Source organism: Osmerus mordax, chromosome 7 (genome assembly GCF_038355195.1).
Source record: "Osmerus mordax isolate fOsmMor3 chromosome 7, fOsmMor3.pri, whole genome shotgun sequence".
Taxonomy (NCBI): domain Eukaryota; kingdom Metazoa; phylum Chordata; class Actinopteri; order Osmeriformes; family Osmeridae; genus Osmerus; species Osmerus mordax.
The window spans coordinates 19231029-19247815 of NC_090056.1; the positions used below are offsets into that span (position 1 = coordinate 19231029).

General features: G+C 43.4%; 2 protein-coding genes across 2 annotated transcripts; one reads left to right on the forward strand and one right to left on the reverse strand.

Annotated features, from left to right (window-relative positions):
• Positions 1–336: 336 nt before the first annotated feature.
• fam217ba (family with sequence similarity 217 member Ba) lies at positions 337–4171 on the forward strand. Its single transcript, XM_067240088.1, has 4 exons — positions 337–818; positions 925–1024; positions 1172–1236; positions 1344–4171. Exons 1-4 carry the CDS (start codon positions 709–711, stop codon positions 2803–2805), a joined length of 1737 nt encoding a protein of 578 aa, XP_067096189.1. The 5' UTR covers positions 337–708; the 3' UTR covers positions 2806–4171.
• Positions 4172–4327: 156 nt separating this feature from the next.
• On the reverse strand, positions 4328–8902 carry ttll9 (tubulin tyrosine ligase-like family, member 9). The gene is made up of 14 exons (XM_067240621.1): positions 8888–8902; positions 8695–8741; positions 7950–8042; positions 7718–7829; positions 7390–7575; positions 7163–7231; positions 6932–7022; positions 6682–6722; positions 6420–6507; positions 6022–6080; positions 5558–5754; positions 5332–5445; positions 4799–4923; positions 4328–4398 (listed from the first exon to the last, which is right to left on the reverse strand). The coding sequence occupies exons 1-14, from the start codon at positions 8900–8902 to the stop codon at positions 4328–4330; spliced, it is 1308 nt and encodes a 435-aa protein (XP_067096722.1).
• Between the last annotated feature and the right edge of the window lie 7885 nt (positions 8903–16787).

Genomic DNA, 16787 nt, shown 5'->3' on the forward strand with positions numbered 1-16787 from the left:
TCGTCAGAGATCAGCATTGATGCGCGCAGGTGTTGGATGTCTAAGAATTGGGAAATGTAGTTGTTGTATAAAATGCAGTGCCGTGTGTGTGTTACATGGTAGCTTTGGTTACACATGTTTTCTTTCTCTGAGATTGAAAGCGATATGAATATTTACAGGGTAACATTTGAACACAATTATAAGCTGTCTATTTTTAAGTGAACGGTTTAGTGAAATAGACCAGAGTACTACAATTCCCATCATGCTGCTGTCCACTGTGCGGAGGCAGTTGACAGCGCAGAGAGCTATACAAACAGCAGCTGGTAAACAAACCCATTTCAAGACGGGACTGGAACGCGAACAAGAAACGTCTACGTAGATTTAGATCTCATTTTAGTATCGCAATGAGGACATCGAAAATAGCACAACCCACACATGCTATTTTTTCTGGCGTTGGTTGTTAAATGAGGGCAAAACGCTAAACTGCGGTAGATTGCCTACGACACGATACCTTTGAGATAGCAGTTCTATTATTACAGTAATTCGCACTGTCGGGAATCGACACTCGAGGTCAGCGAATGATGCACTGCAGCACTTTCGAAAAAATGGACACTTTTACCTTCATTCTATTTGTAGAGTACCCCTTAAGGGATGTAGGTTGGTGTCTATAGCTAGAATATTTTCCCCTGCGCTGGACTGAAAGCATCAGCCCTCTGCTATATCAACATCATGGGACCCATCATGCAGGAACGCACAGCGTCCACGACACTGAAAAGAGTGACGTCCAAAGAGAAAATTCGGGTGAAAAATGCTGAAAATAACGGGCCGATTAACCCCAGGTATAGTGAGAAATACTTTAAATGTAAAAATATTGTATTGTATTTGATTTTATTTTTGCTGTGAGTTCTTAGTGTACAAACGTCGTGACGAGCTCTTTTTCAACAGTTCAAAGAAAGTTAACAAGGTGAAGAAGGCAGGATCCCAACTGAAAAATGGGCTCCCATCTCCGGGTCACAATAAGGACACAGTGCCAACTGCCCAGAAGGTGAGTGATGCCTCTGCCTGCTGCTGCTTTGCGAGTCAATGAGACATCTAGCGTCTGTCAAAACCTGCTTAGTCATTTCATTACATTAAGCACCTGCGGGCCAGAGATAAATGTAATACGAATAACGTTTTTTTTTTTGGTAATTAGACCACTCAATATAGAGGGAGCAGAGTCAAGTCTGACACTGCCCGAAACACAACCAAACTTTCAAGGTAAGTTGACTGTAGAATCCATACAACATAAATAGTATTTAAGTGTGTACATACTTTGTACTACGTATCAGGGCAGGCAAGTTTCTGATCATCACATTTCTACTCAGCCCTCAAGAAGAAGGCGTCTTGAAGCCCAAACCACACAAGCTCTCTTTAGCCCCGAGGAAAGACGAGAGGCGCGAGGTGCAGCGAGCGTCCCCATGTTGCGCGGAGCTAGACCAGAACCGCGGGGCCATGAGCAGGAGTCGAAGGGCTCTCTCTCTCCCCCTGTCGTCTCCCATACCTGGGCTACGTCAGGGACCGACGCAGGCTCTCACCCACATCCACATCGGAGGCTCCACCCTGGAATCCCTCAGACACTACGAGTCTAAGGAAGACGATACCGACAGCGCCAGCGATCTCTCGGACTCCGAGCGACTGCCCGTCCTCCCCTCCCCCTGCACGCCCTGCACCCCTCCTCACCTCAACCTCCGCGCCGAGGTCATCAACTCCAACGACTTCCCCCCAGACTTCCCGGGGCCTGGTGGAGCCTCGGCAGAGGACAGTGGCGACGCTCCCAGCTACAGCTACCCCGACTTCCTGCCTCCGCCCTTCAACACCTGGAGCCTGCGGCAGCTGGCGGTCTTCCTCCACACGGAGGGCCGAGGCGCCCCCAGGCCCAAGCCCGTGGGCCCCCTGGAGAAGTACCTGGAGAGGCTGCTTCAGCTGGAGTGGCTCCAGATCCAGACTCTGCAGATGGAGAGTGGCAGCAAGCCCTCTGGCCTTCATCCCCGGCCCTTAGGCTTCCCCTCGGCCACCGCTACCCAGCTGCCTCGGCCCCACACGGCACCCCCCACCCGCCTCAACTCCCCAAAGGGCCCTCGGCAGTCCCACCGCACCTTCCCTTTTGCCCCGGTTAACAACCCCCCATCTCCGGCCTCCGCCCAGCAGCACTTCTCCCGGCTGCCGGTCTGCCCTCACTGTAACATCCGCTACCCGCTCTGCAACGGGAGCTGCTCCGCCTATGCCTACCAGCGCCACTCCCGGCTAAGCCCCCTGCTGGAGCGTAGGGCCCGACCCGGGGCCCCCGCCAAGAGGAGCAGCAGCGAGACCCGGGCTGCGTCCTCCGAGGGCAGGGCCCCGGGAAGCAGCCAAGGAGGCGCAGAAGCAGGAGGGGGAGGAGCACATACCCCAGGAAGCCCCTCCGCAGGAAGGAGCCACATGAAACACATTCAGGCGGCAGGCAATGCCCGAAAGCCCTCCCAAGAGCCTGGCGCCAATGGCAACGGCAAAGGTCAGGCGGGCACGAGGAAGGGTCGAGTCCGAACCAGCTCGGAAACGGAGCGGAGGAAAGAGCCGAGCGGGGTCAGAGGAGTCGTCGGCGTGGAGAAACGTGTCAACTCCGGGAGTAAACGAGAGGTCAACACCATTAAGAGGGCTGAGAGAGACTGTCAGAAGAGTGCTGAAGTGGGAGGAGCTCAGGCAGCCAAGACCGGCATCAGAAAAACATCAAAGGAAGTGTCCTCTCTCACCAGGGCACCCATAGGAGACAAGCAGAATGTCAAAGCAAAAAACTTTGTTGCAAAGTAAACCACTTATTTGTCGGTATAGTGGAGCTATAAGCTATGCTTGCTGTATGTGTAATTATCAGTGCTTTATTAACATGTCCTGTAGAACTGTTTTACAGCAGTATAAATCAGTCGTGTGTAGCCTTAAAAAGGTTAAAATAATGACATCTGCTATTCTATTTATTTCAGTCGTATTCCTCCATAAGATACAGTCATCATAGATTAATGTAGTTCTCAAGCAATATGGTTGTAGAGCTTTTGGTGAACTGTTAGGAAACAAGTTAGAGCTGACCGGGCAAGGCTTATAGGCACACCGAACACCTTGGCTCACGGCACTTTGCACTGTACAGCCACTTCAGTTCGTACAGGTTTAAAACATAACTGGTAAGATTGTAACAGTATCTATTCAAGCCTTCTTCAACAATGGATTCATCATAAAGCACTTCCATTTAAGATCACTTGTAAACACGGGTCACTAATAGTATATTAGTGGAGTTGTTGTTTGGTGTTACAACGTGTTACTTAATGTTCACTCTGTTGGTAGTTTGATGTTGCTTGAAATTTTAATTGCTTTTGTTTTTTGTGCCTACAAAAAGTGCTTGGTATTTGGTTTAAGGTATCAGTTGGGATCAGTTGAACTGGATTGGAAACAATAAATTGTGCTATTGTAGTATGTTCAGATTGGTAGTGTTTGTTTTGGTGTACTGAATATGTGCAGTGGTTTTGAATTCTAAGGGCTTTTCTCTTGTTTGAAAATACTTTTCCTGAGTATGTTCTGATGTATTTGCATAGAGCTAAGCCTTTTGTTTGAAAGAGACGGTAATGTTTGCTACGAATGTAAATGCATATTTTTCCAGATTTTGTATGCCATAGTTCTATTTATGATATTGTGTTCCACGCTGTTAAATGTGTATTTGTCATCAAAGTTGTTTGTTTCACATTTCTGTGAGTAAGAAGAAATGTTTAGCTTCAAAGCTGAATTTACATTGTACATGTTTATCGTGCTGCTCCATCGATCGATTACAATACGGGGAAATTAAAATGGGCCTTAATTGTAGTGCTTGTTTTGGTCTTATAATTACGAAAAGGACAAAATGTCCTAACATATCTCATTGTAATGATAGTGTGCTTTATACTGGAACATTGCACATATTATTCTTTGTTTTCTCTGTGGAATGTCTTTTGAAATCATAATTTGGTTAACTGATGCTTGTTCAAATTGCACATGTTATTTCATATTTATTACATTTTCATGTAATGCATCGAAGCCATAGATCAGGGTCAGGGGCTGTGTAATAGTGGACATTGAAACACGCACGCAGGATGATTGTAGTACATATTTTCTCAATGTTGAATGCGGTTATTTGTAAGGCATAGAAATAAATATGTTTTGCACACATGTCGTGTGTTTTTTTGTGTTTCATTTTGAAACAAAACCTCAACATGCACAGGTTATGTTTAAACCAAGGGCTCTCATAAATAAAATAAATATTTATTGCACGTGTATAAAATGTCAGTCACACAAAAGGAATACTGGCTTCCAATCATATCCTCTTCTGGCCTGGAAAAGGCTTCAGAAGCTGACGGAGCTGTTTCGTTCTGTCATTCACGCACCCTGTGGTAAAGAAACACATTTACATTTTAGTCATTTAGCAGACGCTCTTATCCAGAGCGACTTACAGTAAGTACAGGGACATTCCCCCCAAGGCAAGTAGGGTGAAGTGCCTTGCCCAATGACACAACGTCATTTTTGCACGGACAGGAATCGAACCAACAACCTTCTGATTAATAGCCCGACTCCCTAACCGCTCAGCCATCTGACCCCCCACATTTGTATATGTACATCTTTGATAGATGGGAAAACAAACTAAAGGTCTGTCAATCATTTTTCTTATTTTATTGTATTTTTTATAGTATAGGTGGGCCCCACCTAGCCACAGCCAACCTTGTTCAGTGTGTTAAAGCTAGAAGTAACCGACCACTAGTTCAGCTTCATTATATGGCCTGACAGTTACCCAAGTGTGTGTTGGCGCTGAAAGAGGAGCTACCAAGTGCCTCCAGGTTTACATCCTCCCTGTAGACCGGCCCATCGTTCCACATGAGGTCATATCCACCAACCCTCTTCTCTCTGCCTGTCAATCTAACGAGGAAAACCACACAGCTCGTTAGTCTCTTCACAGTAATGCCCCTCCTTGTCTCATCTCCACAGTGCCCCGGTCTTAGGTGAAAGGACCAGGTAGAGTTTCACCGTATCGCTTTCACCTGACAGGTCTCAGGGCTCATTAACACAAATGTTACAATTTTGTTTCCATATACGGGCCTCTCGACCTTTCGTAACCCTAAACTTGTTCTCCTCCGGTCTCAGTTTGCAGGCAGGACCAGGCTCTCTTTTTGTATTTTTATTTTTAAATGTACTTTGCAGCTACAGTCTTGTAGGGCTGCTGACTGAGTGGACCCCCGTCCTGGCTCCTACCTGCTCTCCATGTACCTGCTCTCCATGTACCTGCTCTCCATGTACCTGCTCTCCATGTACCTGCTCTCCATGTACCTGCTCTCCATGTCCACTATGTGTAAGGTGTCTTCCAGCAGACAACACTTCATCTCGTAATCTTCCTGACTGCTGGCCGTGAGAGAGGGGGAGGCGTTCACCTCGATCAGCCACCTGCAGACACACACTCAGAAGACTTCACAGAGGATAACGGGATGGGGGCTAGAACCGCTCGGGGCCTCTAGCGCGGAGGCACCAAAGGTTGTGGGGTTGAGCATCTTCTCACGGTTTGAGGTCCTGGTCCAGCAGGATGTCGTAGCCGTAGAGCTCGAAGCAGTGCTTGTCGTTGATGATGACCTTCTGAACGCTCTGCAGGCTGCGGACGAAGATGTTATCGACGTCCTTGAACAGAGTCTCCACCGTCTCCGCTCCGTGCTTGGCCGTCAGGTACCTCCGCAGCTGCTGGATCTGCCACTTACAGCCCTGTGGGGAGAGAGAGGGAGAGAAAGAGAGGGAGACAGCGAGAGAGAGAGAGGGAGAGACAGAAAGAAAGAGAGAGAGAGAGAGAGAGAGAGGGAGACAGCGAGAGAGAGGAAGAGAGAGAAAGAGAGGCACAAAGATAAAAACGGAAGACGGTGGAATAGAGAGGGTTTTCTTACATTTGTTAGGACAAAAGTTCAAAATGCTAATAATATTAATATATGCATAAATTATGTGCAACATTGGATACATTCTGAGCCTCTTACACACCTTCTCAGGGTCGTAATCTGGTGCCGTTTTCTGAACAGCGACGTTAGTGAGATGCACATCTTAGAAGAAGGATTAAGGGAAAATTAGGGAAACATGAGTAGGCGTTGCATTATCTTCTCCAGGGGAATGAGATCAAAGAGAAGCTTCCGGAACTAAAGACTACAAAGAGCAGAGCCAATTTGGGTCTCATTCAGATACAGTCCAGGTTATTAGTACAGCAACAAACACAAATACAAAAATCTATATTATAGAAATATATATAGATATATGTTTTTTTTTTTTATCGGTTTCAATTTGTGATTATTTAGGCAGAGAGCTAAGAATGCAATTTTCAAAAAGTAACAATGGAACAAACTGCACACCAACAAAAGACTTGGTTGAGATGATGAGAAGGATACACTGGTCATCAATACTGCTGAGAGAGAATCTGGTGCTGGAGAAACGAGCAAAGCCATCTCGATATAACCAGGCCTTGAGTGGGATGTACTGAGAAGAAAAACACAAATCGTGTGAACTGTTCAGAGTTCTGTTTTTTAAACCATTCTTGTTTAGTGCACATATAATGAGTCATACATACTATATACATACATTTACAAAATCTTTTAACTTCTCATTCTTCTGACTGCATAAAATAGTTTCTGTTCATGCATTAATACTTACTGAAGTCACCAACACGTACACTCTCAAATCAAATTTTCTGCCTACAAGAAACAATTTGCAAAGGCTAATTAAATACACATATTAAATATGTTATGAATATCATTATGTTACACAGTATACACTAATATGCACAATTTGTACATTTCTTTAAATAAAAGCTTCTGTTAAATGATTCATCATATTTAATATACTAATAGTAATGCAACCAGTTGTTCTGAACGAGTTAAATAAGGTAATAATTGTCCTGCACCACTAATCAGGTAGGGATTTTCTATGTAGCGCTGTGCAACATAGTTCTCCACTTGGGTCTCATCTTTCTGCTCCTCTGAACGGCTCCCATCCTGTACAAACACAACAACAACACTATCAGTGTGTGTGTTTGTGTGTGTGCGCTCATGAATGTTTACATTCGAGCTGGTGTATTCCTGTCTAGGGTTCAAAAGAAGCCTCGCAAACAGCCTAATGTTTGGCACATTGTTACCTTTTTCCAGTCCATGATATCTTTCAGCTTTCGAAACAGGAAAATGCCCTTCCCCTGGGATCTTGCTACCTGTACACAAATTGGCCAAGGAGGAACACAGGTCTTAAAAAAGCCCTGAGATCAGTCACAGTCATAACAAAAGGCACCTTCAGTCCAACCCTTTACAGAGCAGCCAAGGATGAAACTCAGCTGAAATGAACAGCCAGTTCTACTGCAGTCCACCTCACCGGTTTCATGATCCAGGTGCTGCCAGGGCTTCTTTTGAACTCCTCTACAAAGAGGTGGTATTCACTGGGCAGTTCAAAGGTGCGGGGGAAAAAATCACATTTGGCTGCTTCCAAACGACCAGCTTCTCTCTCCAGGGTTTTGCGATACCTTTTCAGGTTCTTTACCATTAGGTTTTTACGAGTTAGCTGCTCCATGAAGAGGAAATAAAGGAAGTATAAGGTGATGCTTCACACAATGCACACACCTCAGTCACACTAGAATAACAACAGGGCGGTTCTGTTGTTGTGATTGATGGCAGGAAGCCATTTTGCCCAGAGACTCACTCACCTCATAATGGTTGCGAAAATGACATATCCTCACATGCTCTTCCATGTACGAGTGGTCGAAATTTTCTCTCAGCCACCCAACATCACACCAGTTAAAATCCCATTCTCCATCACTGTATGTATGGAAGTTTGTTACGCACATACATTGGTACAACACACACACAATGTTCCATGTTGCACAACATTTGTATGTCTAATGTTAATAATTCATTGTTACTGGATACACAACTCACTCTTTGACTTCGACCCAGCCCGGTCTTTGTCGCAGGACGTCCTGGATGGTGTTTGTAAGGCCGCATTTGTAACGTACACAACTTCTCCCTTCTCTGTTAAGACAACAGCCCAACAAAATGAATTTTAAACGGCATTGAATACTTTGAAATTAAAACACCACCGAATGTGTTGGTTTTGAATTCACCTCTTTAAAATTGAAATTTGAATGTATTTCAATGTAAACAAACATCTGATCCCCAAATTCTAGGTTCGGAAATTCAGGTTGCTCAAAATAGAACTGTAAAATGAAGATCCCTCTCAAAAAAATTCAAGCTTCAGAATTTCAAATAGACGAATTCCAATTCAGATCCCCAACATTTCATCATAAAAAATCTGGATCACACTAAATACATTTCGAATTCGAATGGTGAAATTCAGATCCCAAAAATTCGAACCCCAAAAATTGGAGCCGAAAAAAAAGTAAAAAATATATATTTAGCGGGGGATATTAATTATATACCTGAATATCTGAACGTTGAATTATTGGAACAGATTTTCTTTTTCAAATAATTCAAAACTAGCAAATTTGGTGGTGTTTGAATTTCAATATTAAGTATTCAATGCCTTTTAAAATTCAAAACATTATGCCACGGATTTGCTTCCATAGAGGAACCTCCATAGATTAACCATCTCATCTTTGATAGATATAACGTAACAGTGCATTGTGACAACAAGCTAATCCATCCCGCAGACGGAGAAACTCACCCCTCTTTTCTCTTCTGATAGCCATAGGGACCTTTGTAACCAGCAGTCTTAAAAAAACCGTAAGACAGTTAGAACTAGCCTATCTACATACTTTACTTTAGGATAGTGCGTAGTCTGAAGTAGTCTACCTAGCCAACTTCATTGACACTGCACAGTACACAGCAAAGTAACCTACTAAACTACTTTTACTCACCTTTGTCTTTGACATACTTTCTTGAATTGAGAAAAACCCGTTTGCAATGCACAGCCAGCTTTAATTAATGTGGCTAAATTGAGATAATGGCATTATAGCTTAGATAGGCTAGCTAGACAGCAGCCAGCTACGTTAGCTACACATCTTTGGTAACTTGAGTTTGACAACATGTGTTGCCATAGCAACCTGAAGTCACTTGTTCTGAACGAACAAGTCCTCGAGACTTTTCCACAGGATATGCTTTTGCCCCACTAGGCTACATCTGCTTATTTTACGAGGGATAGCCTAATAAAGGCATGAGAACTGAAAACTCACTGTTCACGAAATAGTTAGAAGGCAATTCAAGATTGAGGAACATCATGTTAATATTTCCAGGTTTATGCACATAACGTTACGCTGAACCACTGGGTGGCAACAAACGCCTAAACATGAACGGAGACAGTATTTCTCTACAATGTGTTGGTCCATACAGCAAGAGGGCAGCATTTCCCATGGTCCTATTCTTGGTCTGCGAATGTATTTGGTACCTCGTGGTGACATAAACTGAATGTGAAGGGAAGATAACTTTTTATTGCAATTTTGTCACACACAAACACATGTACGGCCAACATCTAACCACTTGTTTTTGGCCTAGACCTAAATTAACAAACCAAGATGTCTCTTCCTATTAGAGAACCGAGGGAAATATTTCCACAATAATGTGAGACAATTTACAATGACTTAGGTCATGGAATTCCATTTCATATTTGTGAGAAAAACATTTCTTCCAACTAAGATGTTTTATTCTTTTTGGGGGGCTGGGGTGGTATTGGACTGGGAGTAGGTCCTTGAGAGTTTACCACATCATTTAAACAACCAATTTCATTTTTTTTGTTTTGTTCCAAAACTCAAATGTGGTTTCAAGATTGGTCTTGTTTTAGTTTTCTCATTTAGTTTCTTTTCTGTAGCATAGCTACCGCTAAGGAAATCCAATACATTTCAATGTCTAATGGACACAGACAGGGCTGGACTGGGACAAAAAAATGGCCCTGGCATTTTTGCTCAGACCAGCCCACCACAATCGGCGGGACACCACCCACCAGTACACCAAAAGAGTTAACAGATGTGATTGGGCCAGCCCAGTGTCAGTATGGAAAATGAACCAATGGGCCGCTGTTCCTGCTTTATGGGCCAGTCGTTGGCCAATTTTAAGTTTATAAAAAACTAAATCTATAAAGATATATATATATATATTAAATATCATATCGGCCCCAAGTGCATCGGCCCACCGGGCATTTGCTGGTATGCCAGATTACCAGTCCAGGCCTGGACACAGAAAAAGACAACAAATCTAAATTGAATTAGCCTTGTCAGTTTTATTCATATAGGGTAACAGGCCTTGGCTATATTCTGCTTAAAAAATCTGGAAATTATATTAAGTGTCCTGACCTTCGACTGTCGTGTTCGACCAAATAATAGGCAAATTTAGTATATGTCCAAAAATATGACACGTCAAACGAACATTCTATTGAGGTTAGCAGTAAAGTCTCAGAAGGGCCTCATGCCGCTTATCTAAACCCGTTGCTTAGCTACGTCAGCCTGGTCACATTTTCTGCTCAGAGAGAGAGGGAGAGACAGGGGAGGTTCTAGACCATTTCAACTGAGGGGGGCAAGCTGGGGACAGTTGTACTGTTAGAGGGGCCACTTACATTAAACATTATTGTTGTCATAAAGTTTTCTTCACTGCATTGCAGAAATTAACAAGAAAAATACCATGTTTATAATTACTCAGACTCTACATTTAAGGGGAACACAAGAATTTTCAGGCTTGTTGTCACAGGGGCCCTTCCTGCACCCCCCCACCTCCACGCAACCCACCCCTCCAAACCGACCCTGTAGAGAGAGAGAGAGAGAGAGAGAGAGAGAGAGAGAGAGAGAGAGAGAGAGAGAGAAAGAGGGAGAGAAAGAGACAGAGAATTAAGTCTTGAACATAGTGTTGATTAGGCCCGCCGCATAGACTCCTGCTCTTCAAACTGTTGGATTGAAAGGGTATGTCTACAAAATGGGGCTAATCTACATAATATTAGGCCTAACCTCGAGAACAAAACTGACTCAGCGCTAAATCTGTTTCTCCATAGGGAATGTATTAGCCTTGGTCAAACCTACTGCTTTTAACAATTTGAGGCTGCTGGACAATTGGTTTCCCTCACAATGTGAAGAATGCACTGGAAAACATTCTCGTTCTCTGGACATTCACCAAACGTCCTGAGCTGAAGATCTGCGCTAAGTATTGTTGGATATGAGTTGGAATGCCGACAGGGAGTAATTGTCTCTGACTGGGACGGTAGCCGTATCCTAGGGATATGGCGTGCTTTCCTGATCCCGACTGCATAACAGGCCAAACAGGGCAATATCCTGGCTGCACATATCCTTCCCATGACTTATCCAGGTTTGCGGTTAGTGGTTTGTGTTCACGGGACACAATCGTGGTATGCGGTACCTACCACATGCATGTGTGTGCATGGAGTGTAAGAAATAGGCGTGTGCGTGTTGGATCTGGAACTTTACAGTAATTGAAAATAAACACTCCATAAATATCATGGTGTGGTGAAGCGGTTAGAGTGAGAAGTTATTGGGTCCATAAAACAAGGCTTGTTTTCTTGGAAACTATGATCCAATTTATTTTATTTTATCATAATTTTTAATTGTTATCATTATTAGCCTAAACTAAGATACCATAAAGTGTATGGCATAAACTCTATGATAAACTATGGAGTATCTTTTAACGGTTGTAGATTCTCACAGTGGTTAAGAGTACACTCTTTGACACAGATTATCAAATAAAGCGCTCAACATTTGCAGTTTTTACTAAACTAAAAGGTCATCTTGAGGGGTCACCCACCATTCTCACAAGCGACTGAGGGGAGGAGGAGGTGGATTGGAGACCTGTTGTTGCAGCTCTGCCTGTCTAATCTTCAACATCTTCAAACTCTAAACTGGAACAGCTGCCAAAGAGGCTAAGATGTTCCTCACAGATCGGGTAGCGACAAATCCAAGCTGTCCTTTGTTACCTTGTTTACCATAACATGTCTGTCCCTGTGATGCTTTACAGTGCATCTTGTCAGCACTTTCAAGACGTTTGGTGCCTCAATCTTATAGTAGCAAGCGGACACTACTCCGGTGTCAACCGTGGAGCTCAATTGACATCCTGGCGGGAATTTGTTAGCTCACGACTAAGTCCCAGATGTATTTCATTAGCAGGTGACACTTTTAACCTTTTTATTTGAATGAGAGCCAGATGTTGAATTATTTAATTGAAGCACTTGGGTCCCATCTACTCTTTACAATAGAAGGTGGTCCTATCATTATTAACAATTGAACAAAACTGAATTTCATTACGAATTAAGTTCTAAACCGTGTTCCGAAAAAAACAGTTTTTGTTGGCCTTACATTGTAACTCCAGAACAAATACCTCACAAAATAAAATCAAAAGAGACATTCTGAGACACGTCACAGGACCACAGTGATTGGTACTCTGATAACTGCATAAGATACAAGAGTCATAAATGGTTGTCAGGGGAGTAGAAGTCTCCTGTGTCAGTCGCCCTTAATCACAGACAGACCTCAGGACAACCTCACTTCACCTTAATCCAAAGGCTCAGGGGATGCAGCACAGCACATGGAATGTGACACCTTTGTTCTTGGCAGAGAACAGAGTTTCGTGAGATTCCTGTGCTTTGTCAACGGCACAGGACATCTTAATAGTCCATAAAAGATCTTCTCAACGGTCTCCATTAAGCCATTCATCAGTTCATTGATTCGCGTTTTTTTTTTTTTTTTGCACAAGCAGATGGCTGCCTCATCATGGGGAGGCTCCATCAAGAGAACTTGTTATATAAAATACAGTCCCTGTGTGAGTAGCCTGAACTGCTGTTTTGACTTGTGCGCTTGGTTTGAAGTTGATTAACAGCCACACAGGAAGCACACTGACATGACCATTAAATGCAAAGGTCATGCCTTTCCAAAGCATAAATGTAGACTTTTCAGAGTGCAAGGCTGAACAGCACGTTGACAACGCAGCAGAGTGTCTGTTTGAACCAGGAAGTGGTGTCTCTGGCAGTGGAGACTAACCCAGGTGGAGGTGGACACACTGCGTGTAGTAAAGTGTGTGTGTGTGTGTGCTTAACTGCCTCTTCCCTCTTCCACACACATACACACACAAATATACCCAGTTATCATGACATAATACCGAAAGATACTATATAAAATGATCATTCGAAAAATACTAGGTGGAACCATAAATATGATTCATTTGGCTCATCCAAAGAAAAAGCTTTTTGACCTTAGCAGTGACATAGAAATGAAGTGAAATAGATCTTTCCAGACAAAACGTAGACAGAACGAAAACATAATTGTCAGTCTCTATCAGCCTTGAGCCAATAGAGACTTACAATTATGCAGCAATTGACAATTAGAGCAGCAAATGACTTCAATGTTTTCAGACAATCACAGCCATTAATTCTCAAACAAGCGACTGATTTTTGAACTAGGACACAATGTACAAAAGGTATGTCCAGATGTAGGCCACAGGCACTTATGGATGTTCATCCTAAAACATATTCACTGACAGGTTTCTCTGTAAGCGCTGTGGGAAGGAGGTCTTGTTTCCCAAGCAGCTTTACTGGTGCTCACTTCAAAAGTTTGACTTTAAACCCCAGGGTACTTTTGGAGACTTTGGGGGACATTCCAAAACAAAAGGTAGAATTTCCAAAGAAATCCTTTTTGTTTCATTCCTGTTGAGCTAGGCTCAGTGCTCCCCTGGTAAACGGCAGATCGGTAAATGTGTATGAGGTTATTACTTGCTTAGTACATTTCACAAGAATACTAATTCAGAATCATTGGTCTTATTGTCAGCTGTAAACAAGATTGGAACAAGAGAACACAAAGATGCGTGGGCAATATGATTATGAATACCTTGTTTATTCCTTTTGAATAGTTACTTTAACTCGTTTTGCACAGTTGGACCTTAATGACTCATTGCCAGATTATGCCAATGCACAAGTAAGGAAAAAACTGGCACATTTTTAATCACATTCCCTTATTTTTCAGTCATCTAAATTTCAGCCCAACCACACACAGTACCAAGGCCAACTGTCACCTAAAAACAACAACTCTAGGGCTATCCCTGTGGTTGACCTGGTAGAACACATACCACATCGATGAAATGGAGTAATTCCCCGGGCTAGAAACAAACCTGCAGCTGCTTGGGTTTGTTTCCAGCTCAGGGAAATGACTCAAGTTCATCCCCTCTCTCTCTCTACCTCTCCCCCTGCCTTTCATGTTCTCTCCACATACTGTAACTATCAAAATAATGCACAAATGCCCAAAAATGTATCTGAAAAAACTCTGCACATCAGCGATGTTTGAGCCTGGTACTTTCTGTTTCTGTGAGCATTTTCAGTGGGACCTCGTGTGGATGTGTGTTCCTTGCACAGTATGCCAAGGGTTTAATTGGCCAGTCAAAATGGACACTTTGAGAATATGAGACCTCCATGCATTCTCAGTTTAGTTTTTGCAGCATCTGTGGCATTATGGATGAGCATAAACCAGAGCACAGTCTGTAAATTCGGAACTTTATAGTCTAAAACGGTAACATACAATATGAGGAAATACAATCTTGGAAAGGCATGTGGAATATGTCAACATAGTAATGCAAAGTAGATTAACATGCCATCCTTGATTTTCCAGAATGTTCTGATTGGGTTTTGGTTAACAGAAAAAGCCCTTCCCTGTGGTTTAGCAACAGTTCATTGAGGTAAAACAATAGTGCTCACAAAAACTCTCACCAGTGAATATATAATTAAGTGATTAAGCTCAGTGAGAGCTAGGTTATTGGTCTACATGTTTTGATTCAATTTGCCTGTGCGAGTTGCCAAAAATGTTGTATTTGTGAATGATGTAACCATTCAACTAGGTGGTACTGAATGGGGTTCCAGGAAACTAAAAATCTGTTTCTCCCCTTGAAAGTTTTGTTCATGAAGAGCAGCTTGCACCCAAGGACAGAGAAGGAGAAGAGGGTGGAGGGGATGGGAGGGTGGAGGGGAGGGTGGAGGGGATGGGAGGGTGGAGGGGAGGGGATGGGAGGGTGGAGGGGAGGGTGGAGGGCAGGGGATGGGAGGGTGGAGGGGAGGGGATGGGAGGGTTGAGGGGATGGGAGGGTGGAGGGGATGGGAGAGTGGAAGGGATGGGAGGGTGGAGGGGAGGGGATGGGAGGGTGGAGGGGATGGGAGGGTGGAGGGGAGGGGATGGGAGGGGGAAGGGGATGAAAGGGTGGAGGGGAGGGGATGGGAGGGTGGAGGGGATGGGAGAATGGGACCTCGTGTGGATGTGTGTTCCTTGCCCAGTATGCCAAGGGTTTAATTGGCCAGTCAAAATGGACACTTTGAGAATATGAGACCTCCATGCATTCTCAGTTTAGTTTTTGCAGCATCTGTGGCATTAAGGATGAGCATAAACCAGAGCACAGTCTGTAAATTCGGAACTTTATAGTCTAAAACGGTAACATACAACATGAGGAAATACAATCTTGGAAAGGCATGTGGAATATGTCAACATAGTAATGCAAAGTAGATTAACATGGTTTATGTCACGTTGAAAAAGGTAGGTATAGACCACTTCAGTTCTGTTTTTGAGGTTAGCAACTTAAGCAAGGTGTTTTAAGGGTTTCACTCTCAAGTTACTCAGACAAGTATAACTTCCTAACGTGTATAATTTAACATGCAACTTGTAGATGTGGCCAAGTTCTCCTGGATTTGCCAATATAATCATCATCAGTCATCTGAAACAGGAAGACCAGTCCAACATACTCAGCAACAAAAAACAAAAATCTGCAAATACTACTACAGTAAATTATAAGGGAATTTCCTCTGGATATGAATATAAATATTGTGGTTACTTTATTTTATATCGCAAATTGACATATTGGACCATTCAACATGGATATACTGTACATTGCCATTTCACATACATATCCCTTTTTAAACTTATAACACATGCTGCCCAATATCAATACAAATGTCTGTAAAAATGCATAACAAATAATTGAACATAAAAAAATCTTATTCCTTCGCAGGTCATTGATATACTGCAGATATATAGCTGTACTGTAGATATATTTTATCCACCGTTTTGGATGCTTTGAAGTTTTAAAAAAATTAGCTTGAGGTCCATTTCCCCATGTCCTTGTGTCATTTTGTCAAATTACAGGAAAATGTAATCTGCCAGGAAACTGAGTAAAGGACTGACTGTCACCTGTCCTTAAGTTAGAGTTTAAGAGCTGAATTATACGTCTCTGCATCCTTGATTTTCCAGAATGTTTTGATTGGGTTTTGGTTAACAGAAAAAGCCCTTCCCTGTGGTTTAGCAACAGTTCATTCAGGTAAAACAATAGTGCTCACAAAAACTCTCACCAGTGAATATATAATTAAGTGATTAAGCTCATTTAGAGCTTGGTCATTGGTCTCCATGTTTTGATTCAATTTGCCTGTGCGAGTTGCCTAAAATGTTGTACTTGTGAATGATGTAACCATTCAACCAGATGGTACTGAATGGGGTTCCAGGAAACTAAAAATCTGTTTCTCCCCTTGAAAGTTCTGTTCATGAAGAGCAGCTTGCACCCAAGGACAGAGAAGGAGAAGAGGGTGGAGGGTGGAGGGGATGGGAGGGTGGAGGGGATGGGAGGGTGTAGGGGAGGGGAGGGGATGGGAGGGTGGAGGGGATGGGAGGGTGGAGGGGAGGGGATGGGAGGGGATGGGAGGGTGGAGGGGAGGGGATGGGAGGGTGGAGGGGAGGGGAGGGGATGGGAGGGTGGAGGGGATGGGAGGGTGGATGAGGTGAAGACGAATGAAGGCGAAGAGATCAT

What these genes read in the sequence shown, in the direction of transcription:
- fam217ba (XM_067240088.1), top strand. Translation starts at nt 709, where the DNA reads ATGGGACCCATCATGCAGGAACGCACAGCGTCCACGACACTGAAAAGA. An exon ending in AACGGGCCGATTAACCCCAG is followed by an intron (nt 819 to 924) that starts GTATAGTGAGAA and finishes CTTTTTCAACAG; the next exon opens with TTCAAAGAAAGTTAACAAGG. An exon ending in AACACAACCAAACTTTCAAG is followed by an intron (nt 1,237 to 1,343) that starts GTAAGTTGACTG and finishes ATTTCTACTCAG; the next exon opens with CCCTCAAGAAGAAGGCGTCT.
- ttll9 (XM_067240621.1), bottom strand. An exon ending in ATTTTCGCAACCATTATGAG is followed by an intron (nt 7,576 to 7,717) that starts GTGAGTGAGTCT and finishes TTCATGGAGCAG; the next exon opens with CTAACTCGTAAAAACCTAAT. An exon ending in ATAGTGGACATGGAGAGCAG is followed by an intron (nt 4,924 to 5,331) that starts GTACATGGAGAG and finishes TTTCCTCGTTAG; the next exon opens with ATTGACAGGCAGAGAGAAGA.